The sequence below is a fragment of the Gloeophyllum trabeum genome (genome assembly GCF_000344685.1).
Source record: "Gloeophyllum trabeum ATCC 11539 unplaced genomic scaffold GLOTRscaffold_00006, whole genome shotgun sequence".
Taxonomy (NCBI): domain Eukaryota; kingdom Fungi; phylum Basidiomycota; class Agaricomycetes; order Gloeophyllales; family Gloeophyllaceae; genus Gloeophyllum; species Gloeophyllum trabeum.
The window spans coordinates 1396439-1413714 of record NW_006920415.1 but is presented as its reverse complement, the minus strand read 5'-3'; the positions used below and the strand labels follow the sequence as shown (position 1 = coordinate 1413714).

The window sequence follows — 17276 nt, the reverse complement described above, 5'->3', positions numbered from 1 at the left end:
ACAAAGGTGCGTATTTTATTTATTTCGGCGTGAGTACATCTCTCATTTCCATGCATATAGATATTCGTCAGGAGCAGAGCAAAGCGCGAAGAACCCTCCTTTATTCATGGATAGATTTACGTCTTGCCGACAAACGCATCAACGAGCTGAATTGGGCCCTTCCCCACCCAATTTCGTCCTCGACGCCCGTTCCAGAGGAAGAGTCTCGCAATGAAGGCGTAGTCCAATCTACTCTCGCGGATCGCACTTTCCAGCTCTCCTCCTCGCCGCGTCCCGTCGAACCTAGTCCCGTGGTACCTGTCCTCCAGTTCGCTGCCTCGTCGTCGTCCCCTTCGGTCGTTTCGAGCGAGTCTACGGCAAGCACAGTTGACAGAACCCATCCGTCGTTCCCGGATCTGCGCGATGAGCTCGTTCGTTTCGCTGCTTCTAATTCTGAGGAAGAATTCCAGCTTCCAACGTCTCCGGAAAACTCTTTCTGTGACGATTCGGAAGACGAGGTGGAGAGAATCCTGGCCCCTCCTCAAGTTTCCCCACCCAGCGCTCCTGTGACGCCTCAGGCTGCCGCCCCGACTCCTCCCGCGCCTTTCGTCATACCCGTTAGAGAGCAAAGCACCGAAGAACTCATTTACGACAGTTCTAGCGGTCAAGCACGGCTTGCAAGCCTTGGCCCTGACTTCAAACCGATGGAGGGCAAGGGGTGGACCGACATGGCTCCCTTACCGCTCTGGAACGCGATCTCCCGCGTATGCGAGGATGAGTTCCACCGGAACCCCACCGATTTCCACGGGTTTTCTTGGGAGCTCGCTCTGCTGCGTCACGAAGTCCAGAGCGTCGCCTTGGACGAGGGTGTTTCGAGTTCTTCCACTTCGACGGCTCTCCCTAGCCATGGATCCCTACAAGGACTGCATGCTACGCTTGACTCCGGGAAATGGGGTCGTCTGACGAAAGAGAAGTTCCACGCGCGCGGCCGACTCATCAACTCGGATTCCTTCGACGATATGGCTCGCGTCGAGGAGGGCGTCGTCTTGTAATCTATGTATCACATTCCAGTAAGTTCACGATCGACTCGGGTGATTTTCTTTGTTGACCAATGCCCCTGTAGTTACCACCTAGGATGCACGATGTGTCCTGTCCCCTCTTTTCATATACCCCCACTTTTACCTTCATAGTAAGTCGCTCTCGTCGTTTATAGTGTCCTTGGTGATACGACTTCTATTAGCTACCAAAGGACGCATCGTCGTCCACGACGCTCATTCAAACATTTTCACATCTCTATCCCCCGGTCCCTGTTGCCAACCGTTCGTCTCGACCGATCTCTTCGTAGGAAGCTGAGGTTGACGACTTTGTCAAATCCCTCATTATTCATTCCATTTCCTGTGAGTGTCCGTGTACCTTAATATCGTGCAATGCTTACCGGGCATTCTCCCTAGCCATTTGGCGGGTGCGCCTGCTCCCGTCGCCGCCCCCCGTTCAAGTATTACCTATAGTATATTCCGTAATTCACCACTATTCCTTCGGTTCTGGAACGAGGGAGGGCCCGCCCTCATCCAGGTACCGCATCCTCTCCACCCACCCCCTTGCTACCTTCGGCTATGTTATCGGTAGGTTCCCTGTCGCGTGCCTTCTGGACTATTTTGCTGACTGTTCCATGATAGATGCACCGGTTGTTCTTGCTATCAACGTTTTCGTCCTGCTCTTGCCGATCTATGTCTTTGCATCCATATCGTTCCATCCATCTCGCTGTATCTATATTTGCTCAGTGAGCCCTACATCGCGTCCGCATTTGTTGCATACTGACTCATCATATTGATAGATATCTACCGGATGCGCCTGGTGTGCTCCGTACTACTTCCTCCTGAAACATCTCTGACTGGCTTATTTCTCGTGAGTTTTCTTGAAGTCAGGTGTCCTTCGGTATCTGATAGTGCCATTAAGTCCAACGGACGCATGTTTTACCGTCCCCCACGTTCATTCAATATCTTCTTATCTCTCTTTGCCCCCTGTTACGTACGCATGGAGGCCCTGTTACGCTCTCCGACACTCGTTTATCATGTCTCTCTTCCCTTGTTTCGGTCTATTATCTGTAAGTCTCACTGTCTTCTTCACCGTTTCCGTTGCTCATGCGCCTTCTCTAGTCTAACGGACGTGTCTTGACCGTCCTCCACGTTCATTCAACTCTATTCAATGCTCGTCTCGAAAGCCCCTCTGCTGGTTGCCGTCTCCCTTCGTAAGTCCTCGTGTCTTTTCCTCCTTTCTCAGGAGCTCTAATTTCCTTATAGTCCAACGGACTGGTCTTAACCGTCCTTCACATTCATTCAACTCTGTTTCTGTTTTTCTTCTTCGCTCGCCTCCCGAATTCTTCAGATTTTTTTATGTATCACTACGAAAGTCTTCCGCTTATTATTCCGAGTCACCCATTCCATGCTTCTTACGTATCTGAATTTATTAGATTAAGTCTCATCGTACCAGAACTCGTACACTTCGTAGACATTTCGTCTCATTCTATACCGGCGTACTCCCAATGGGCGTGTATCATATAATGTGTATCAGTATAATACTATATTAGATCAATCCACCCCTCATATCATTAGATGTAATACTCGTAGACAATCTCTAATAAAATCTCGTTCGCATTCCTCGTGCACGTCCATAGGCTGAAATGTTCGGACGTACGGTTGAATGTAGCCAGCCAGCGCAGTCCAAGAACAAAGTCGGGCGCTTCCTCGTCGACGAACTGCGTCGTTGTACCAGCAGTCGCTACCAGACCTCAAATATGAACCCTTGACAGCCGAGGACTGGGGACACGTTCCTGATCCAGGACGACGAAGTGACCTTCGTGTAGCTGGGAAAAGCTTGCCACTCACACTATTTCGCGCACAGATGTGCCGGCGACGGACTTTGGTGCTCGAGTATGAGTTTGCGTCATAGAGGACAGGTGCTGAAGGCAAACCTGACCACGGATGATGGGCGGTAGTATGGAACTCAGAAATGCCTGAAAAGATGTACTCGCGCTCCCGTACATACCCAAAGGTCGATGCGAAAGAATGTCCTGGGTTGCAGAGGGTTCAATGTGAAACTGGTAATATACCTTGACCTACCTTGAAAAGACTCCCAGCCATGGAGGTGCTGAGATACGCAGTCAAGGCTCACTAGCTTGGGCTGCTCCTGGAGACTTTTTGGGGTTCACTGGTTCACAAGTCGGGGTGGCGCCTGACCTGAGACAGGCGAGCAGAAAGGTGTAGGAGATATGGACGTTGTACCGAGTGCGATAGCGCGGTACCGGGATAGTGCATGCACGGTCCGGAGGAAGCATTGGACTCACTTTACTTGAGTATCCCATCGAGATGGGGGTTCACTTCAGCGTAGGAGGGACACTGAAGGGAATGCAGACACATTCGGCTCTTGACATAGAGGGGCCGAAGAAATAGTGGAGGAGGTTCACAGCTAAACAAGCTCTAACAAAATGGAGGATGCTACGGCACACGAGGGATCAAGCGTGTGTACGGTGAGAGGAGTGTGCCCGCATGGGAACTCAGTGCTCTTTCTTCTGCGTCTGATCTTACCGACTGTCCGGATTCAAGTCCCCTAATAATCTAACGCATCCATAAGTGTTCATCCATGTCGTCCCTCTAACTAACCGCATCGACAGTATCTCGGTCTACACCTCCCAGTGTGCACGCTTGATGCCTCCCCGACGCGACACGCCCCTCCACGCAGACGCGGTGCGCCTATTTCTTCTAGGGAGAGTATTGCTCGTACCAGTTACCAACAAACGCGTCCTCTCCCTAGTAGCCCATGTGTGCGCCACAGTGAAGGCTGATCTGAGCAGCCAGAAATCGAGGCATGAGCTGCACGGGCCGAATGTAAGCCTCCAGATACAAATTTACGCCGCTCTTCAGAGCTTGAAGAGTGTCCAGACAGTGCTGGAGAGCGTACTCAAAGATTCATAGACGAGGATGTACACCGCAAGGATATAGGCAGGCTAAGGGGCTGGCAGTCACACAGGGGACGTGTGCGACGATTTGCTTCCGAGTGCGGTGGCGGTGCATTGGTAGTCACAGATTACTCGAGTTCAGCGTGTTGTCGTACATGTACACTGTAAATCAGTTCGGAAAGCCCCCCCCTCTCCGAAATTTCTGCAGGTTCTTGGAGGAAGAAACGTACGCTTTTTCCTCGGCTAAGCATGAGTGCATCCTCAGAGAACGATGCTAACTTGAAGAACCGCCTTCCTGGAGGTCTGGAGTCGTTGGTGGCCAGTCGAAAGGGGTGGTACAGTGCAGCATACACAAATACCGCCATGAGAAGCACCATCCAAGTGATACTCGGCTCGGCTAGCGACCTCTACGGCCTCCAGTGCACACTCATCCAAAGTCTTTGCGAGAGTGCTTGTTATAGATACTGTTTGTCACTAGCAGTGGCCGCGGATCGAAGACCAGACTAACTGTACGACCTCTGACCTCTATGTAACGCGTTTCTCTGAAGCACAATTCCGAGAGCGGATTTGGTAATAAACAGGCCAATGTAATCCTGACTTATAGGGCTGGAAATCTATCGAATGATCGATATGTCCCTTCGGTGAGTCACACTCTTCTTAGGTGTCCTCGTTCTTCGCTCACCCATTCACAGCGTTGACAGGGCAAACTCTTGGATAGATGGATGCTCGTGCCGCCATATAGAAAGTTGCATCGTGTCACAGTCTCAGACGCCGTCCTCTGGCAGAGTCCCGAATGCGACGAGGCATTGCGATGCGGACTGGTTGCCAGACCTCGCTCGCATTCTGCTGGGGGCTGACGAGAAGAGACGCTGACTGACAACGGCGCAAAAAAACCATTGCCAGCCTCCCGTCGTGGTTTAAAAGGCGAGTCCGCTCGCCAACCTGCTCTATCCGCATCTTCGACCATCACCACCACAATACCGACAGCAATATCCACATCCATGTTCTCTCTCGACTTTAGCTTCTTCGGCTTCGCCGCCGTGAAGCGATTTGTCGTCCGCCTCTTCGACGGCGCCCCCTCTGCACCCGTCTCCGACTCTTCGCCTCCAATGGTCAAGACATTCCTGCTGCCTACTCGCACCGTCCGCGAACCACCTAGCTCTACACATATCTCCGGAAGCTTCGGCTTTTTCGACGCCCTCTTAGCGTTCGTAGTCCTACTCATCGGATCGACACTCCTTCTCTCCTCTGTCGGTCCTCTCAAACTCCGCGGGGAAAGACCTTCAAAGTGGTACAACGAGACTATCATTCATTTAACTCGCTACGTGTGCCTGGTTTTGGCACTCGCCTTGATAGACGATGCATCGGCTCAAGTATCTCGTTTGTATCAAGTGTCGGCGGGGTTTGCACGACTGCTGCTTGGCTGGATGGTCGCTCCAGCGTTCAACTATGGGGTGGTTCTCGTAAGCGTACGCTTTCTCTAGTGCTTGTATGTTCTGAACGTAGCTCCAGGGTGTCACTATCAAAGACCTGAGTGGCTCGAGTGGTGGCAACGAGGCCTTCCTTCTCATCACTCTCTTCGTTCTGGTCGCTGCTGCCGTGATTGCCGTCTGGTTCACAGTGTACCATATGCAGAAATGGACATCCGACCTCAAGTTGGCCGTCGCGTTGATTCTGCTGGAGTTGGGGCTCTGCACTCGAGGCTCTTCAGCTACTACGGGTTACGCCCGGGCTTCCCAAATGGTTCTCTCTAACGTATGTTGATTGCTCTAAAATCTGGGAGACGCCTGTACTGATTATCCAAGCAGCTGCGTTCTGGACATGCGAAAACGGGATTATTCGGGAACCCTCCTACCAGGTATATCGAAGAGAGCGAGAGAGTGGGACTCGAGCTCGAGGACGCTCACATCGACATCGACGACGCTACGTCCCAGGGCGGAGACACTGGCCCCCACTATGGCTTCCTCATTGACCACATTTCGCTCCCTTCCACGCCCTCTTTCACCGACTCTCCGTCGATGGCAGCTGTCTCCTTGCACATCTCCGCGTGTACCGTTTCTGACGATGACGGGGACCGCTCCGATGACGAGCCAGATATTCTTAGGGACTTAGCTAAGATGAGGGCGGAGGACCCGAAGAATGAATTGCTTCGCCCTCCTCCGGTTCCCCGTGACCCTTGGGACCTCGACTACGACGAAGAAGCGTCTCTCGAAGAGGTGGAGGAGATCGTTTCCACTCCCAATCCTGCCATTGTCAACCTGCAACCCACCAGTGAGTCTACCCAGGCCGTCTTGCCTCCCCCTGGGAGCTCTCTGGATACGATTGCCGAGATTGATCAAGACGAAGGCCTCACTGAATGCGACATGAGCGTCGAAATTGAAGACTACTCGAAACGGCCTGCTCCCCCTCTCGTGTGCGCTCTATTCCCTCACGGCGTTCTGATCTCTGGGCGCGAAGCTCTCGTATACGACACTTCCAGCGGCTGCGCTCGTCTGCCAACCCTCGGTCCGGACTACAAGCCCATCGAGGGCAACGGTAGGCTCAACGCTCCTCCTCGCCACCTTTGGGAGAAGATTGCATGCGCAGCCGAAAAGGCGTTCCACCGCGACCCGCACAACTTCCGGAAGTGGAACTGGAGGGAGCACGCGGAAGAGCTCGAGGCCGAGGACGCCCTCCCAAGCCATGGGTCCCTCCAAGCTCTCCATGACGCCCTCAACTCGAAGAGGTGGGACCGTATCTCTGGAGAGGAGTTCCAGGCGAGTTCCCAGCTTGGACATTCCGACTCGCTCGACAGCTTGCTCCGCGCCGAGGATGGTGTGGAGCTGTGATTTTAACATTATATCATAGTAAGTCTATCCATCGCGCACATCAAGGTCTTATACTAACCGTGCTTGGATAGATATATGTGGGATGCCCTCGGGGGCATACCGTCCGCTCTTTCTGTATACCCGTCATTTTCACTTTCGGTAAGTCGTACCTCTTGCTCAAAGAAAGTCGCCTGCTTACGTCTTTCTTCATAGTCTTCACCGGATCCGCTCTTGCGGACGGCACCGTTTCTTCGGTATTCGATATATCCTCTCCGTAATACATACCCTCCTCATAGGGACATTGCTTCAGTCTTGGTTTTCTCTTCGTACGTCCTTCGTGATGCACTGCTGGTTGGGACCCTCTACTCATCTCTTTTTCAGACATACCTATAAGCCACAAAACAATCCAAACGTAGAAAAGCCGTAAAAAAAGTTGACAACATCCAAGACCTTAAAACACACAGAAAATACAAACACCGAAAATCCCACACCGGTTCTCTCGTAGTTCCTCGGTGAGTGCATCGTTCGTGTTAACGTCCATCCCGTACTAACGGGACGGTCGATAGATTGTAGCCGTTCGGCGCGTTCCGCTTCTCCCGTCGCCGCTCCCAGTCCAGTCTATTATCATATATACTCCGTAATCCATCATTGTTCCTTTGGTTCCGGAATGAGGGAGGGCCCGCTCTCATCCCGGTACCAACTCCCTTCCACCACAACCCCTTGCTACCTTCGGCTATGTTATCGGTACGTTCCCTGTCGTGTGCCTTCTGAACTTCACTAATTGCTCCAAGATAGATGCATCGTTCGTTCTCGCTCTCGACGCGTTCCTCCCGCTCTCGCCGCTCCATGTATTTATATATTCCTCCATGCTTCCATCTTGCTGTATCGATGTTTCGCTCGGTGAGTATATTCATCGCGTTCACATGTATTGCGTACTAACTCATGCAATTGATTAGATGTCCACCGGATGCACCTGGTGTGCTCCGACTTACCTCTAGCAAAAGCGTCTCCGTCTGGCTTACTCATTGTAAGTCCTCCTTGAGTCAGGCGTGTCTTGGTCTCTCACAGTGCGATTTTAGTCCAAACAGACGTGTGTTTACCGTCTCCTGCAGTCCAACGGACGTGTCTCTACCGTCCTCCACGTTCATTCGACTCTGTCCAGTGCTCGTCTCGAAAGCCTCTCTTCCGGTCTCTGTGTCTCCTTCGTAAGTCCTCGGTCTGTTCCCCCTTCCGCACGAGCTCATGCATTCCCTGTAGTCCAACGGACTGGTCTTCACCGTCCTTCACATTCATTCGACTCAATTTCAAATCATGTTTCATACTCGCCTCCCTATCTCCGGGTGTATGTATTATTAGAAGAAAGTCTTCAGTTTATTATCTCGAGTCACCATTTCCTGCTTCTTACGTACCTGGATTTATATTAGATCAAGAATTATTGTATCGGAAATCCTACACATGACAAGCTTTTGCATTTCCTTCCCCTGTAACTGTACCGACATATTCCCGAATCATGTATTAGAGCAGTCTGCCCAGCGTAGCATGAGATGTAATCCCCATAGATAGATGATGTCAAATTGAACACCTTTTCACTCTCCTCGCGCAGGTACATACTTACGCTGTAATGTAGGGCGTCAGGTTTGAATGCAACCAATTGGCGCAGCCCAAGATCAAAGCCGGGGGCTTTCTCGTCGATGTTCTGCGCAGTATGTAAAAGGCACGGAGAATCCGCGAGGCCTCCACGAGTATACTCTCCCTTGCATACCCAAAACGTCGATGGGGGAAGAATGTATTGAGCATTCTACCACTGGCAGCACAAGGCTCTTCTCCCTGACACCCAGCAGACCCATCACATTCAGACCTTTCCTGTGTCCAAGCTTGCTACTGGGTCTGGATAGTGCAGTGGCGGCGGCTCGTAAGAGATCCATCACATCATGATTATTTGTCGGCATTGAATACAGTATTGAGCGCTATCAATGTCACGATATTGAGCATATTTCCTGTTAACCCTAACCTTATGTGCCCTTCACTAGTACTGTCTCATTCTAGACGAGCTCGAAACGTCACTTTGGGAGAGAGAATCCACCGCCCATGATGGATACCCTCGCTGACACCGACACAGGTCAGCTACCCAATCATTTGGTAGCCGCGCGAAAGCAGACGCGCTACGCCATCCGAGTCCTGGCTCTCGTATTGCTTTCCCTGAGCCTGCTCCCATTCTGGTACAGCTCCCTCGACGCGCCCACCGGCTCTGTTCCGCAGAATGCCAATGAAATATTGGCCAAATGCCGCGCTCTAAGTCTCGCTCCGGGTCCTCCCGCTGAGTTCCACAAGCGAACCGTGTCCGACAGGTTCGACCCGCGTCTCGGTGGGAAGCCTGTTCTCATCCGGAACGCCACGATATGGTCCGGAAAGAAAGTTATCTCGGGGGATATTCACCTGGATAAGGGTGTCATAAGAGCTGTGGGGAACGTGAACGCGCTGGAATTGGATGAGACGGAAGTGGTGGAGGCGAATGGAGCATGGGTAACCCCCGGGTACGTCGCACCAGCCAACCCTCCCGCGCCCGACTTGAGCGTCCCTTCAGCATAGTCGATCTACATTCTCATGTGGGCGTCGAGCCCATGCCTAATCTCGCTGGTGCAGCGGACGGCAATTCATTCCACGGGCCCATTCTCCCTTGGCTGCGCTCCCTTGATGGTCTCAACACGCATGATGATGTATATCGCCTCGCAGTCTCGGGTGGGGTCACAACTTCGCTCATCTTGCCTGGATCGGCGAATGCTATTGGTGGTCAGGCATTTGTGATAAAGTTGAGGCCGACGAGCGAGAGGTCGCCAGAGGCCATGCTTGTGGAACCGCCGTTCGGAATCAATGGATCGGACGTGGACCCGACAGCGCGGCCTAGGTGGAGGCATATGAAGTGAGTAAAATATGGATCTATGTCCCAACGAACTGTCACCAATATACTGTTGGAATCGCAAGACATGCATGCGGTCAGTCGCTTCTTCTGCACCTGTCCCCCGTCTTATGACATCTATTATTTTTCTATGTAAGGCGAGAACCCAGGTATGTACTATCCAGCTTGCGTGCTGCTCTCTTAATTATGCCGCCAGCCCGTGTCTACTCGCAAACACGTATGGATACCGTATGGCAAATGCGGCAGGCGTGCGTCTATTTAGTCTTTCCTTTGATTCTCCACCCACACTTTTGTCCGCTAGTTACGAAACTGCACGGAAACTCAAATCCGCGCAGGATACCTACTGCAAGAGTGCGCTCGCCGGCACCTTCCCCGCTTCACCGTTCCCAGAGGATCTCCAGTGGGAGGCGCTCGTGGACGTACTCCGGGGACGGGTGAAGGTACAGACGCACTGTTACGAGGCAGTCGACATCGATGCGTTTGTTAGGGTGAGTCGTTGACATAAGACAGATGTTCAGTTGGTTGGACTGATCGTGCGCATGGGGATACTCCAGCTGTCGAACGAGTTCCAATTCCCTGTCGCAGCCTTCCACCACGCGCATGAGGCCTACTTAGTGCCCGAGGTACTGAAGCGGGCATATGGTGACTTCATTGTCTTTTGACTCTAAGTGAAAGCACCGTTTGACCTTGTTATTTTTAGGGCACACGCCTGCGATCGCGATGTTCGCCACCTTCTCGAGGTAAGGCGATAGGTGATGGGTACATGGCAATGCTCACTCTTGAGTACTTCCGCCCACAGGTACAAGCGCGAGGCCTACCGGCACTCCGAGTTTGCTCCGAGGATACTCGCAGACGAGGGCGTGGACGTCGTCATGAAGGTGCGCTTCATCATGTCGTCCCCTCATCCGAGTGCGAATGTCCTTTGGCATGGTAGAGCGACAATCCTGGCATCGTCTCGCGATTCCTCTTGCACGAGGCACAGCAGGCACATTACTGGGGCCTGCCAGCGGATGTCGCACTGAAGTCGGTAACGAGCACCCCCGCGAGGGCTATGGGGCTCGACCATCGGCTCGGCTTCATCAAGCAAGGTGCGCGCTGCCTCGTTCATGTGGCAGGGGCAAGTTGTTGCATCTGCTGACGTAATCAATGGCCTTCAGGCTATGACGCTGACATTGTATTATGGGACACACACCCCCTCCAACTGGGCGCAACTCCCATGCAGGTATGGGTGGACGGAATCCCGCAGCTCACTCGTCTAGATCACCTTCCAGTCCATAGTTCACCGCCCTCTGCACCCAGAACGCCCAACTTCGACAGGGAAGCGAAGGAGACTTTGCGCTATGAGGGGTTGCCGCCTTTGGAACCGAGGAGCGTCTGGGGCCGGGTGGTATTTACGAACGTGTCGAGTACTTGGGCCGGGGATGAGATGAAACTAAATGTCGCGGGCGGGACGGTAGTAGTCGAGGACGGGCGTATCGTTTGTTCTGGGCTTGATTGTGACCGCTCAGTTTACAAGGGCACGGAGGTGGAAGTGGTTGACCTGGAGGGTGGCACTCTCACCCCCGCGCTCGTAGCTGCAGGCACGGCTCTTGGTCTGCAAGAAATTGCGATGGAGCCATCGACAACGGATGGGTCGGCGCCGGACCCTTTTGGACTAGGCATCACTAATAGAGTGGGGGAGGAGGGAATACTGGCGAAGGCCGTGGACGGGCTACAGTTCGGTACGCGGGATGCCCTGTACGTGAAAGTTTCTTTGACTTCAGGGATGACCTGACATTCCTGCGTTGACGTGGATGTTGTGCGCATACAGATTGGCGTACCGCTCAGGTGTTACTACGGCTATCACTGCTCCACTCGCGGCAGGAGGGATAAGCGTCTCGTTCTCGCTTGGGGCTGAGCACAAGCTCCAGCGAGGCGCTGTGGTTCAGGCGGAGGCTGCGCTGCATGTAGAGATCGACCATTCCAGTGCTGTGCCTAGTGTGAGCACCCAAATCGCTGCTCTGCGCGCCTTGTTGCTGGGTAAAGGGGAGGGGATGTCCGGCGAAGCTTTCAAGCGGGTTGCAGAGGTATGGAGTGACTCTCGTATTGAGCGCCATAGACTAACTAATCGGCGGAGCAGGGACGATCGACGCTCGTGGTGAAGACCAACAGTGCAGACACCATCTCCTCGCTATTGCTTCTCAAGCGCGAAGTGGAGGCGGAAACCAGGACTCCGATAAAGCTCACCTTGCTCGGCGCCAGCGAAGCCCATCTCCTTGCTCCTGAGATCGCCGACGCAGGTGTGGGTGTTGTTGTGGCTCCTGTAAGGTCCGCGCCGTATACTTGGGACCAGAGGAGGATGTAAGTTGTTCCCGGTCTACAGAGCATCGGACTGCCGTCTGACATTTTTATGCGTATAGTTTGCCTGGCCCCCCTCTTACAGAGGACAACTTGATCACAACCTTGTTCAAGCACAATGTGACCGTAGGCATAGCTCCTCAGGGGGTCCTTGGGGAGCGAGTCATGAGCACCTGGGCTGCTCGGAACGCCAGGTTCGACGCTGCTTGGGTGAGTTGGGGGTGGTCTCCGGGTATACTCGGCTGACGTTACTCCTTTCCCAGATTTCGCTAGCGTCTGGCGGGGTCATCAGCAAGTCCGACGCACATGCGATGGCGTCCAGGAACATCGAAAAGCTGCTGGGCGTGGAGAGTAGCCCTATTTTGCGTGACATAGTTGCTACCAAGGGAGGCGATTTGCTGTCTTTCGAAGGGAAGGTCGTTGCTATCATCTCGCCTCGAAGAGGTGTGGTGGATGTGCTGTGAACACCCGCCTTGCGTCGTGTGCAGGTTGAAATGATAAAGATCTATTCTGTTGCTTGCTGCTGTACTGACGGAAGCATGAGAGACTGAAGGTTTGATCATCCTAGTCGTACATATACAAACTACACACTTTAACCGACATATCGACCATAACCCTATAGCACAATACAATGACAACAAGACATTCAGGAGCGACAAGGCAAGATAATGATAATCCAAATTACTCCATCCGCTGCCTCTTCCCATCGCGGTCCGCGTTGCCATTCTGGCCACCACTCCCTTCCGCACCCTCGTCCTCCCTGGGTCTGCGCCTGCCCGGCTCCTCGCCTGCATTCTGATTCTCGCCGCTCCTACTATTCGCGCTGGCACTAGCGAGTGCAGCCGCGCCCGCCGCGCCGAGGCGCTCCTGGACGCCCTTCAAAATGGCGAGCTCCGCCTCGGCGCGCTCGCGCGCCTGCTTCTCGCGCTGGTACATGCCCTTGACGTCCTCGAGCTGGCTCTGCAGGTCGCCCATCGCCTGGTCCATGAGCAGCTTCTCGAGCGTCCACTTCTCGATGTTGCGCGCCTCGTTCTCCTTGAGGTGGTGGATGTACTGCACCGCGCGCGAGAGGATCGCGCCCTTGGCCTTCTCGCCCGTCCCGTTCGGCACGATGCGCCCGAGCTCGTTGATGCCCTCGTTGATGTTCCCGCGGCGGCGGCGCTCGACTTCTTTCTGCGGGTTTGACATGGGTAAGAGCGGATTCATATGACGGCGGGGTGGTTGGAGTACGCACGTGGTTGTCTTTGCGCTGCCGTGCCCACTCGTCCTGGGACATAGTGGCACTCTTCCCTCTGCTCGTCCTGCCGGGCGTGCCCATAGTCGGCCCCGCACCCGATCCATGCTGCCCGCCTCCCTCCTCGTCCGTGCTCACATTGCCCTCCATATCCGCCCTCGTCGAGCTCATCGGCGCATTCTGCGGCGCATTCGGGTTCTGCCCCGGTGGGACGGCTGCAGCGAGCTGGCCGAGATTCGGCGGGCCGCGCGGGTGCGACGAGGGGCCGGGGTCGTTCAGCTGGTGCGGGACGTGCGGCGGGGGCGGGTGGTGGTGGAAGGAGTGCACGGGCACTTGGTGGTTGAGGTGCGGCGGGGGTGGCGGGGCGGAGTACTGCGGCTGGGAGAGGTTGGAGAGGGCGGCGGCGGCGTCTTCTTTGAGTTGGCCCTGCTCTGCGAGTTGTTGGAGGTTGGCGTCGTTGTTGAGCTGTGGATAAATGGGTTGATTAGGACTGATTAGATTATGGAGCGGATGGACGAAGACTGTCTCCGATGATATTGGCAGCGACTTTTTACCCATGTCCCGGAGTTGATCTCCTGATTCATAATGAAGCCAACACCATGTTAGACCCGCCGCTATGGTCCATGTCCAACTCCAAAATAGCGACTTTGCCATTCGTGCCACACACGCATAACGAGCTCCACATCAAACGTGAAACGGTAATCTTTCGCCGACCGACACCGGTTTACAGAGCACCTCCCATCCTCGACCATCCCGCCGACGCTTATGTCCCAACGATGAGACGGGATGCGTACCTTATTGAATACTCCCGGTAGATGCCTGAGGAGATTTAATATCTGATTAGAGTCCAAACCGCCCAATTGTATAGGATTTCCATCAGCTCCTACGAGGCCAGCTGTGCCACTGCTGGAGCCTGCTGCGCCTGCCGCATTGCCGGAGGAATGGGATAATGAGGCATCTGCCGTCGTCGGCGCCGATGACATTATCGATATGGCTTGCTGGGGCACGACAAGGGCCTATATGGCTGGATTCAATCTGTATTGCTTGTGGGTGCGCAAGGCGACGCTGCGGTCGTCGGCGGCGGAGGCGAGGACGGGTCGTCGAGAACGAGGGCGCGGGGCGGGGGAGATCACGGGGGAAGTCACGGGGGAAACGTGCTCAATCACGCAAGGTCATTCCTTTTCAACCTGCCGGGCTGCCGGGCCGTGCCGGGAAGCAAACACGAACAAGCACGACGCGCCACGGGAACGGGCATGTGACCGCGCACGGGCCATGGAACCTGCAAAGATGTCCTGATGCTGAGATGCCAACTTCTGCATGTCCCCGATCGTTGTCGCACGTGGCCGGCCCGATCGCTCTCGAAGTTTCCCCGCGTCTCCAGCCAGCGCCAGACCGACGAGCCTCGGAAGCGCCTCCACCTCCACCGAACGCTCTCGAAATGTGGCACGCAGGTCATATATACCGCCGCCCTCTGCGCCCCAAATGTCGGAAACAACTTACAACCAGCGCGCGCCATCACACACTTGCTGACATCGAACACTCGATTACCTAGTACTCGATGTTCGGTTACACGCCATACCAAGACGCCTACCGTTCCTCCGCCTACCGCCCGAGTCCCTATGCCACCGCGGACCCGTACTCAAATCCGTACTACCGCGCCCTGGCGGAGGAACAGGCCGCCCGCGACCAGTACGCCGCGGCCCTCCGCGCCCAGGAAGAAGCTCGCGAACGAGCGGCGCGAGCGCGGCGCATGCAAGAGGCGTACAAGCCGTACGCGTCCCCGTACAACTCGTACCTCAACGACCTCAGCGACCCCGAGGACGAAAACCCGTACTACGCCAACCCGTACACGCGCGGGTACGGTGGGGCGTACGACCTGTACGCGACGGAGCTGGAGCGCGAGAGGAAGAGGAGGGAGTTGATGGAGCTGCAGAGACAAAGGGAGAGGGAGGCGGAGATGCAGCGGCTAAGGGAGCGTGAGCGCGAGTTGGAACGTCTCAGGATGCTCGAGGAGGAGAGGAGGCGTTTGCTTGAGGAGGAGAGGCGGAAGAGGGAGATGGCTGCACTCGAAGAAGAGAGGGAGAGGCGCAGGAGAGCCGAGGCCGCCGCCCAGGAGTTCTTCAGAAACTATGGCCGTGGCCGCATGTTCCCCAACGAACAGGCCTATCGTGACAAGGCATGTTTTGTTAGTTGTAGTGATGCACCGACTGCGTACTAACTGTTATCACAGCAGATGGGTCACAAGCGCTCGACGTCCACCTTCCCGAACTCGGGCACCGGCGCGCCCAAGCAGGCTCCCCCAGTCCGCAAGGCACCGTCCCGTTCACCCAACCCCTCAACGCGGCGCACTGCCTCTGCCCAACCCACCGAACGCACCCGCATCCCCATCCGCACCCCGTCCCCTCAACAGCCTGCTCAGCCACCTTCCCCAGAACCCCAATACACCAAGGAGCAACTCGCCGCGGCCGAGAAAATCCAGTCCTTCCTGCGCACGCACTTCCCGCGGCACCAAGCCCTCAAACAAATCAGCTCAATCGAGCGCCGCTTCGAGGAGCTCAAATCCGGCTTCTCCTTCCCCGCGACGATCGACTTCGCCCTGTCGCCCTCCTCGGAAGATAACATCGTCAGCGTCGACACCGCCTCGCTCCGCCCGCTCCCGCCGGCGCAGTGCGCGGACGTATCCCCGCCGAACTTGCCGTACACGCACAACAACACGCCGCTGCACGCGTACGACCACAACCTCGGCCAGCTCCTCAGCCAGCTCGACGCGGTGCCGAGCGGCGGCGATGTGCGCGTGCGCGAGCGCCGCAAGGAAGTTGTCCGGCGCGTGCAGGGCGAGGTGACGCGGGTGGAGGAGTGGCGCCTGGGGTTGTGGGCGGCGTGGGTGCAGATGGATAAAATGAAGAACGAGGGGGCGCAGACGCCGCGCGAGGTCGAGGACGGAGTGCCGAGGATGGAGTTCCAGAAGGAGTCGGAGGCGGAGCGGAGGGAGGACAAGATGTGCTTGGATTCGGTTGGGGTGCCGGGAGAGCATTCGGAACAGCCGCCGCAGGAGGCACCTCGAGACTCGGAGATGGCGGTCGACCGACCTGAGACAGCCGCGGAGGGGCAGTCAAGCGAACCTCGTGCATCCCAGGATCAGCGCGACGACTCTTCGGCCCCGACGCATCAAGGAGAAGAAGGCGCCGTCCACAACCAATCCACTTCCTCCGAAGCCGACGTCCCGCACTCACCGCAAGTCACCTCGCCCGCAGCCGTTCACGCCGGCGACGACGGCGTCGAAGTCGAGCACATCGAAGAGGCCTCCGTATCACAACCGAGCTCCATGGACGTCGACGAGGAGGAAGACCTGCCGGAGCCGCCGATCAAGATCAAGGTCGAGCCTGCGGACCCGGAGATTCTGGCGAGCGTCGCGCCGGAAGTGAACGTCGAGGAGCCTGCTGGTACGGAGGAAGCTGTGGTGTCTTCTGCCGGGGACGAGTCGCGCCCATCGGCGATAGAGAAGGACGTTCCGAAGGATGGAGGGATGGAGGTTGACGGGGATACGCACCGCGTCGAAGACGTACCTGCTGCTTCGGATCTCTCGAAGTCGGATCCCAGCCTCGAAGAGCCGCTGACCGGAGGGAAAGACGGGATGATGGAGATTGACGGGCAGCACAGCAGCCAGGATGAATCCGAAGCCACCGTCCAGCCCGCCGAGCCCGACACGCTCCCACACGCCCACCAGCCCGTCGTACAGGAGCCCCCGGAACCTCCAACTACGACCGCAGCCGAAGAGGTGAGCAGCCCACTGAGCGAGCCCGAGACCGAGGCGCCTCGCACGCCGCCGCCGCCGCCTCAGGTGCAGGTGCAGGGCGAGCAGCAGAAGGCGCAGCCGCTGTATAACGCGGACGAGCGGACTATGGATGAGTTTGTGATGCTCTGACGATGACATTGAGGTGGGACGTTTAGGATACGTTATGATGTGTGTAATGCACTGTAACATAGGGATCAATGGGTTCTTCTGCAATTGTAGTATTAGTGTTAATATACCTGTATCATTGAGAT

General features: G+C 55.6%; 6 protein-coding genes across 6 annotated transcripts in view; 5 read left to right on the top strand and 1 right to left on the bottom strand.

The window, feature by feature from the left end:
* GLOTRDRAFT_93436 (uncharacterized protein) overlaps nt 1-2298 on the top strand; it is a gene marked incomplete at both ends in the record, with an annotated part of 4765 nt that extends 2467 nt beyond the window's left edge. Inside the window, 7 exons of the mRNA XM_007867741.1 lie at nt 539-1027; nt 1114-1168; nt 1325-1376; nt 1488-1601; nt 1814-1884; nt 2136-2227; nt 2280-2298. Coding sequence (XP_007865932.1) covers nt 539-1027; nt 1114-1168; nt 1325-1376; nt 1488-1601; nt 1814-1884; nt 2136-2227; nt 2280-2298 — 892 coding nt within the window. The remainder of the gene's footprint in view (nt 1-538; nt 1028-1113; nt 1169-1324; nt 1377-1487; nt 1602-1813; nt 1885-2135; nt 2228-2279) is intronic.
* Nucleotides 2299-4935: 2637 nt separating this feature from the next.
* Nucleotides 4936-6762, top strand: GLOTRDRAFT_129118 (uncharacterized protein; the record flags this gene model as incomplete). The annotated part of the gene is made up of 3 exons (XM_007867740.1): nt 4936-5397; nt 5447-5689; nt 5743-6762. 3 exons carry the CDS (start codon nt 4936-4938, stop codon nt 6760-6762), a joined length of 1725 nt encoding a protein of 574 aa, XP_007865931.1.
* A 2106-nt stretch (nt 6763-8868) lies between these two features.
* On the top strand, nt 8869-12459 carry GLOTRDRAFT_15437 (uncharacterized protein; the record flags this gene model as incomplete). The annotated part of the gene is made up of 13 exons (XM_007867290.2): nt 8869-9275; nt 9326-9661; nt 9823-9906; nt 9960-10146; nt 10213-10300; nt 10359-10398; nt 10458-10536; nt 10593-10746; nt 10816-11395; nt 11469-11724; nt 11778-11998; nt 12058-12205; nt 12259-12459. Coding segments are annotated over 13 exons (2781 nt in total), but the record flags the coding sequence as incomplete, so codon positions are not given.
* A 217-nt stretch (nt 12460-12676) lies between these two features.
* On the bottom strand, nt 12677-13271 carry GLOTRDRAFT_41454 (uncharacterized protein; the record flags this gene model as incomplete). The annotated part of the gene is made up of 2 exons (XM_007867367.1): nt 12677-13168; nt 13230-13271. The coding sequence occupies 2 exons, from the start codon at nt 13269-13271 to the stop codon at nt 12677-12679; spliced, it is 534 nt and encodes a 177-aa protein (XP_007865558.1).
* A 2191-nt stretch (nt 13272-15462) lies between these two features.
* Nucleotides 15463-16092, top strand: GLOTRDRAFT_41268 (uncharacterized protein; the record flags this gene model as incomplete). The annotated part of the gene is made up of 1 exon (XM_007867352.1): nt 15463-16092. A coding segment is annotated over one exon (630 nt), but the record flags the coding sequence as incomplete, so codon positions are not given.
* Nucleotides 16037-17256, top strand: GLOTRDRAFT_111047 (uncharacterized protein). The gene has a single exon (XM_007867739.1). The coding sequence runs from the start codon at nt 16120-16122 to the stop codon at nt 17152-17154; it is 1035 nt and encodes a 344-aa protein (XP_007865930.1). The 5' UTR covers nt 16037-16119; the 3' UTR covers nt 17155-17256.
* The last annotated feature ends 20 nt before the right edge of the window (nt 17257-17276 follow it).

What these genes read in the sequence shown, in the direction of transcription:
- GLOTRDRAFT_111047 (XM_007867739.1), top strand. Translation starts at nt 16,120, where the DNA reads ATGGATAAAATGAAGAACGAGGGGGCGCAGACGCCGCGCGAGGTCGAG.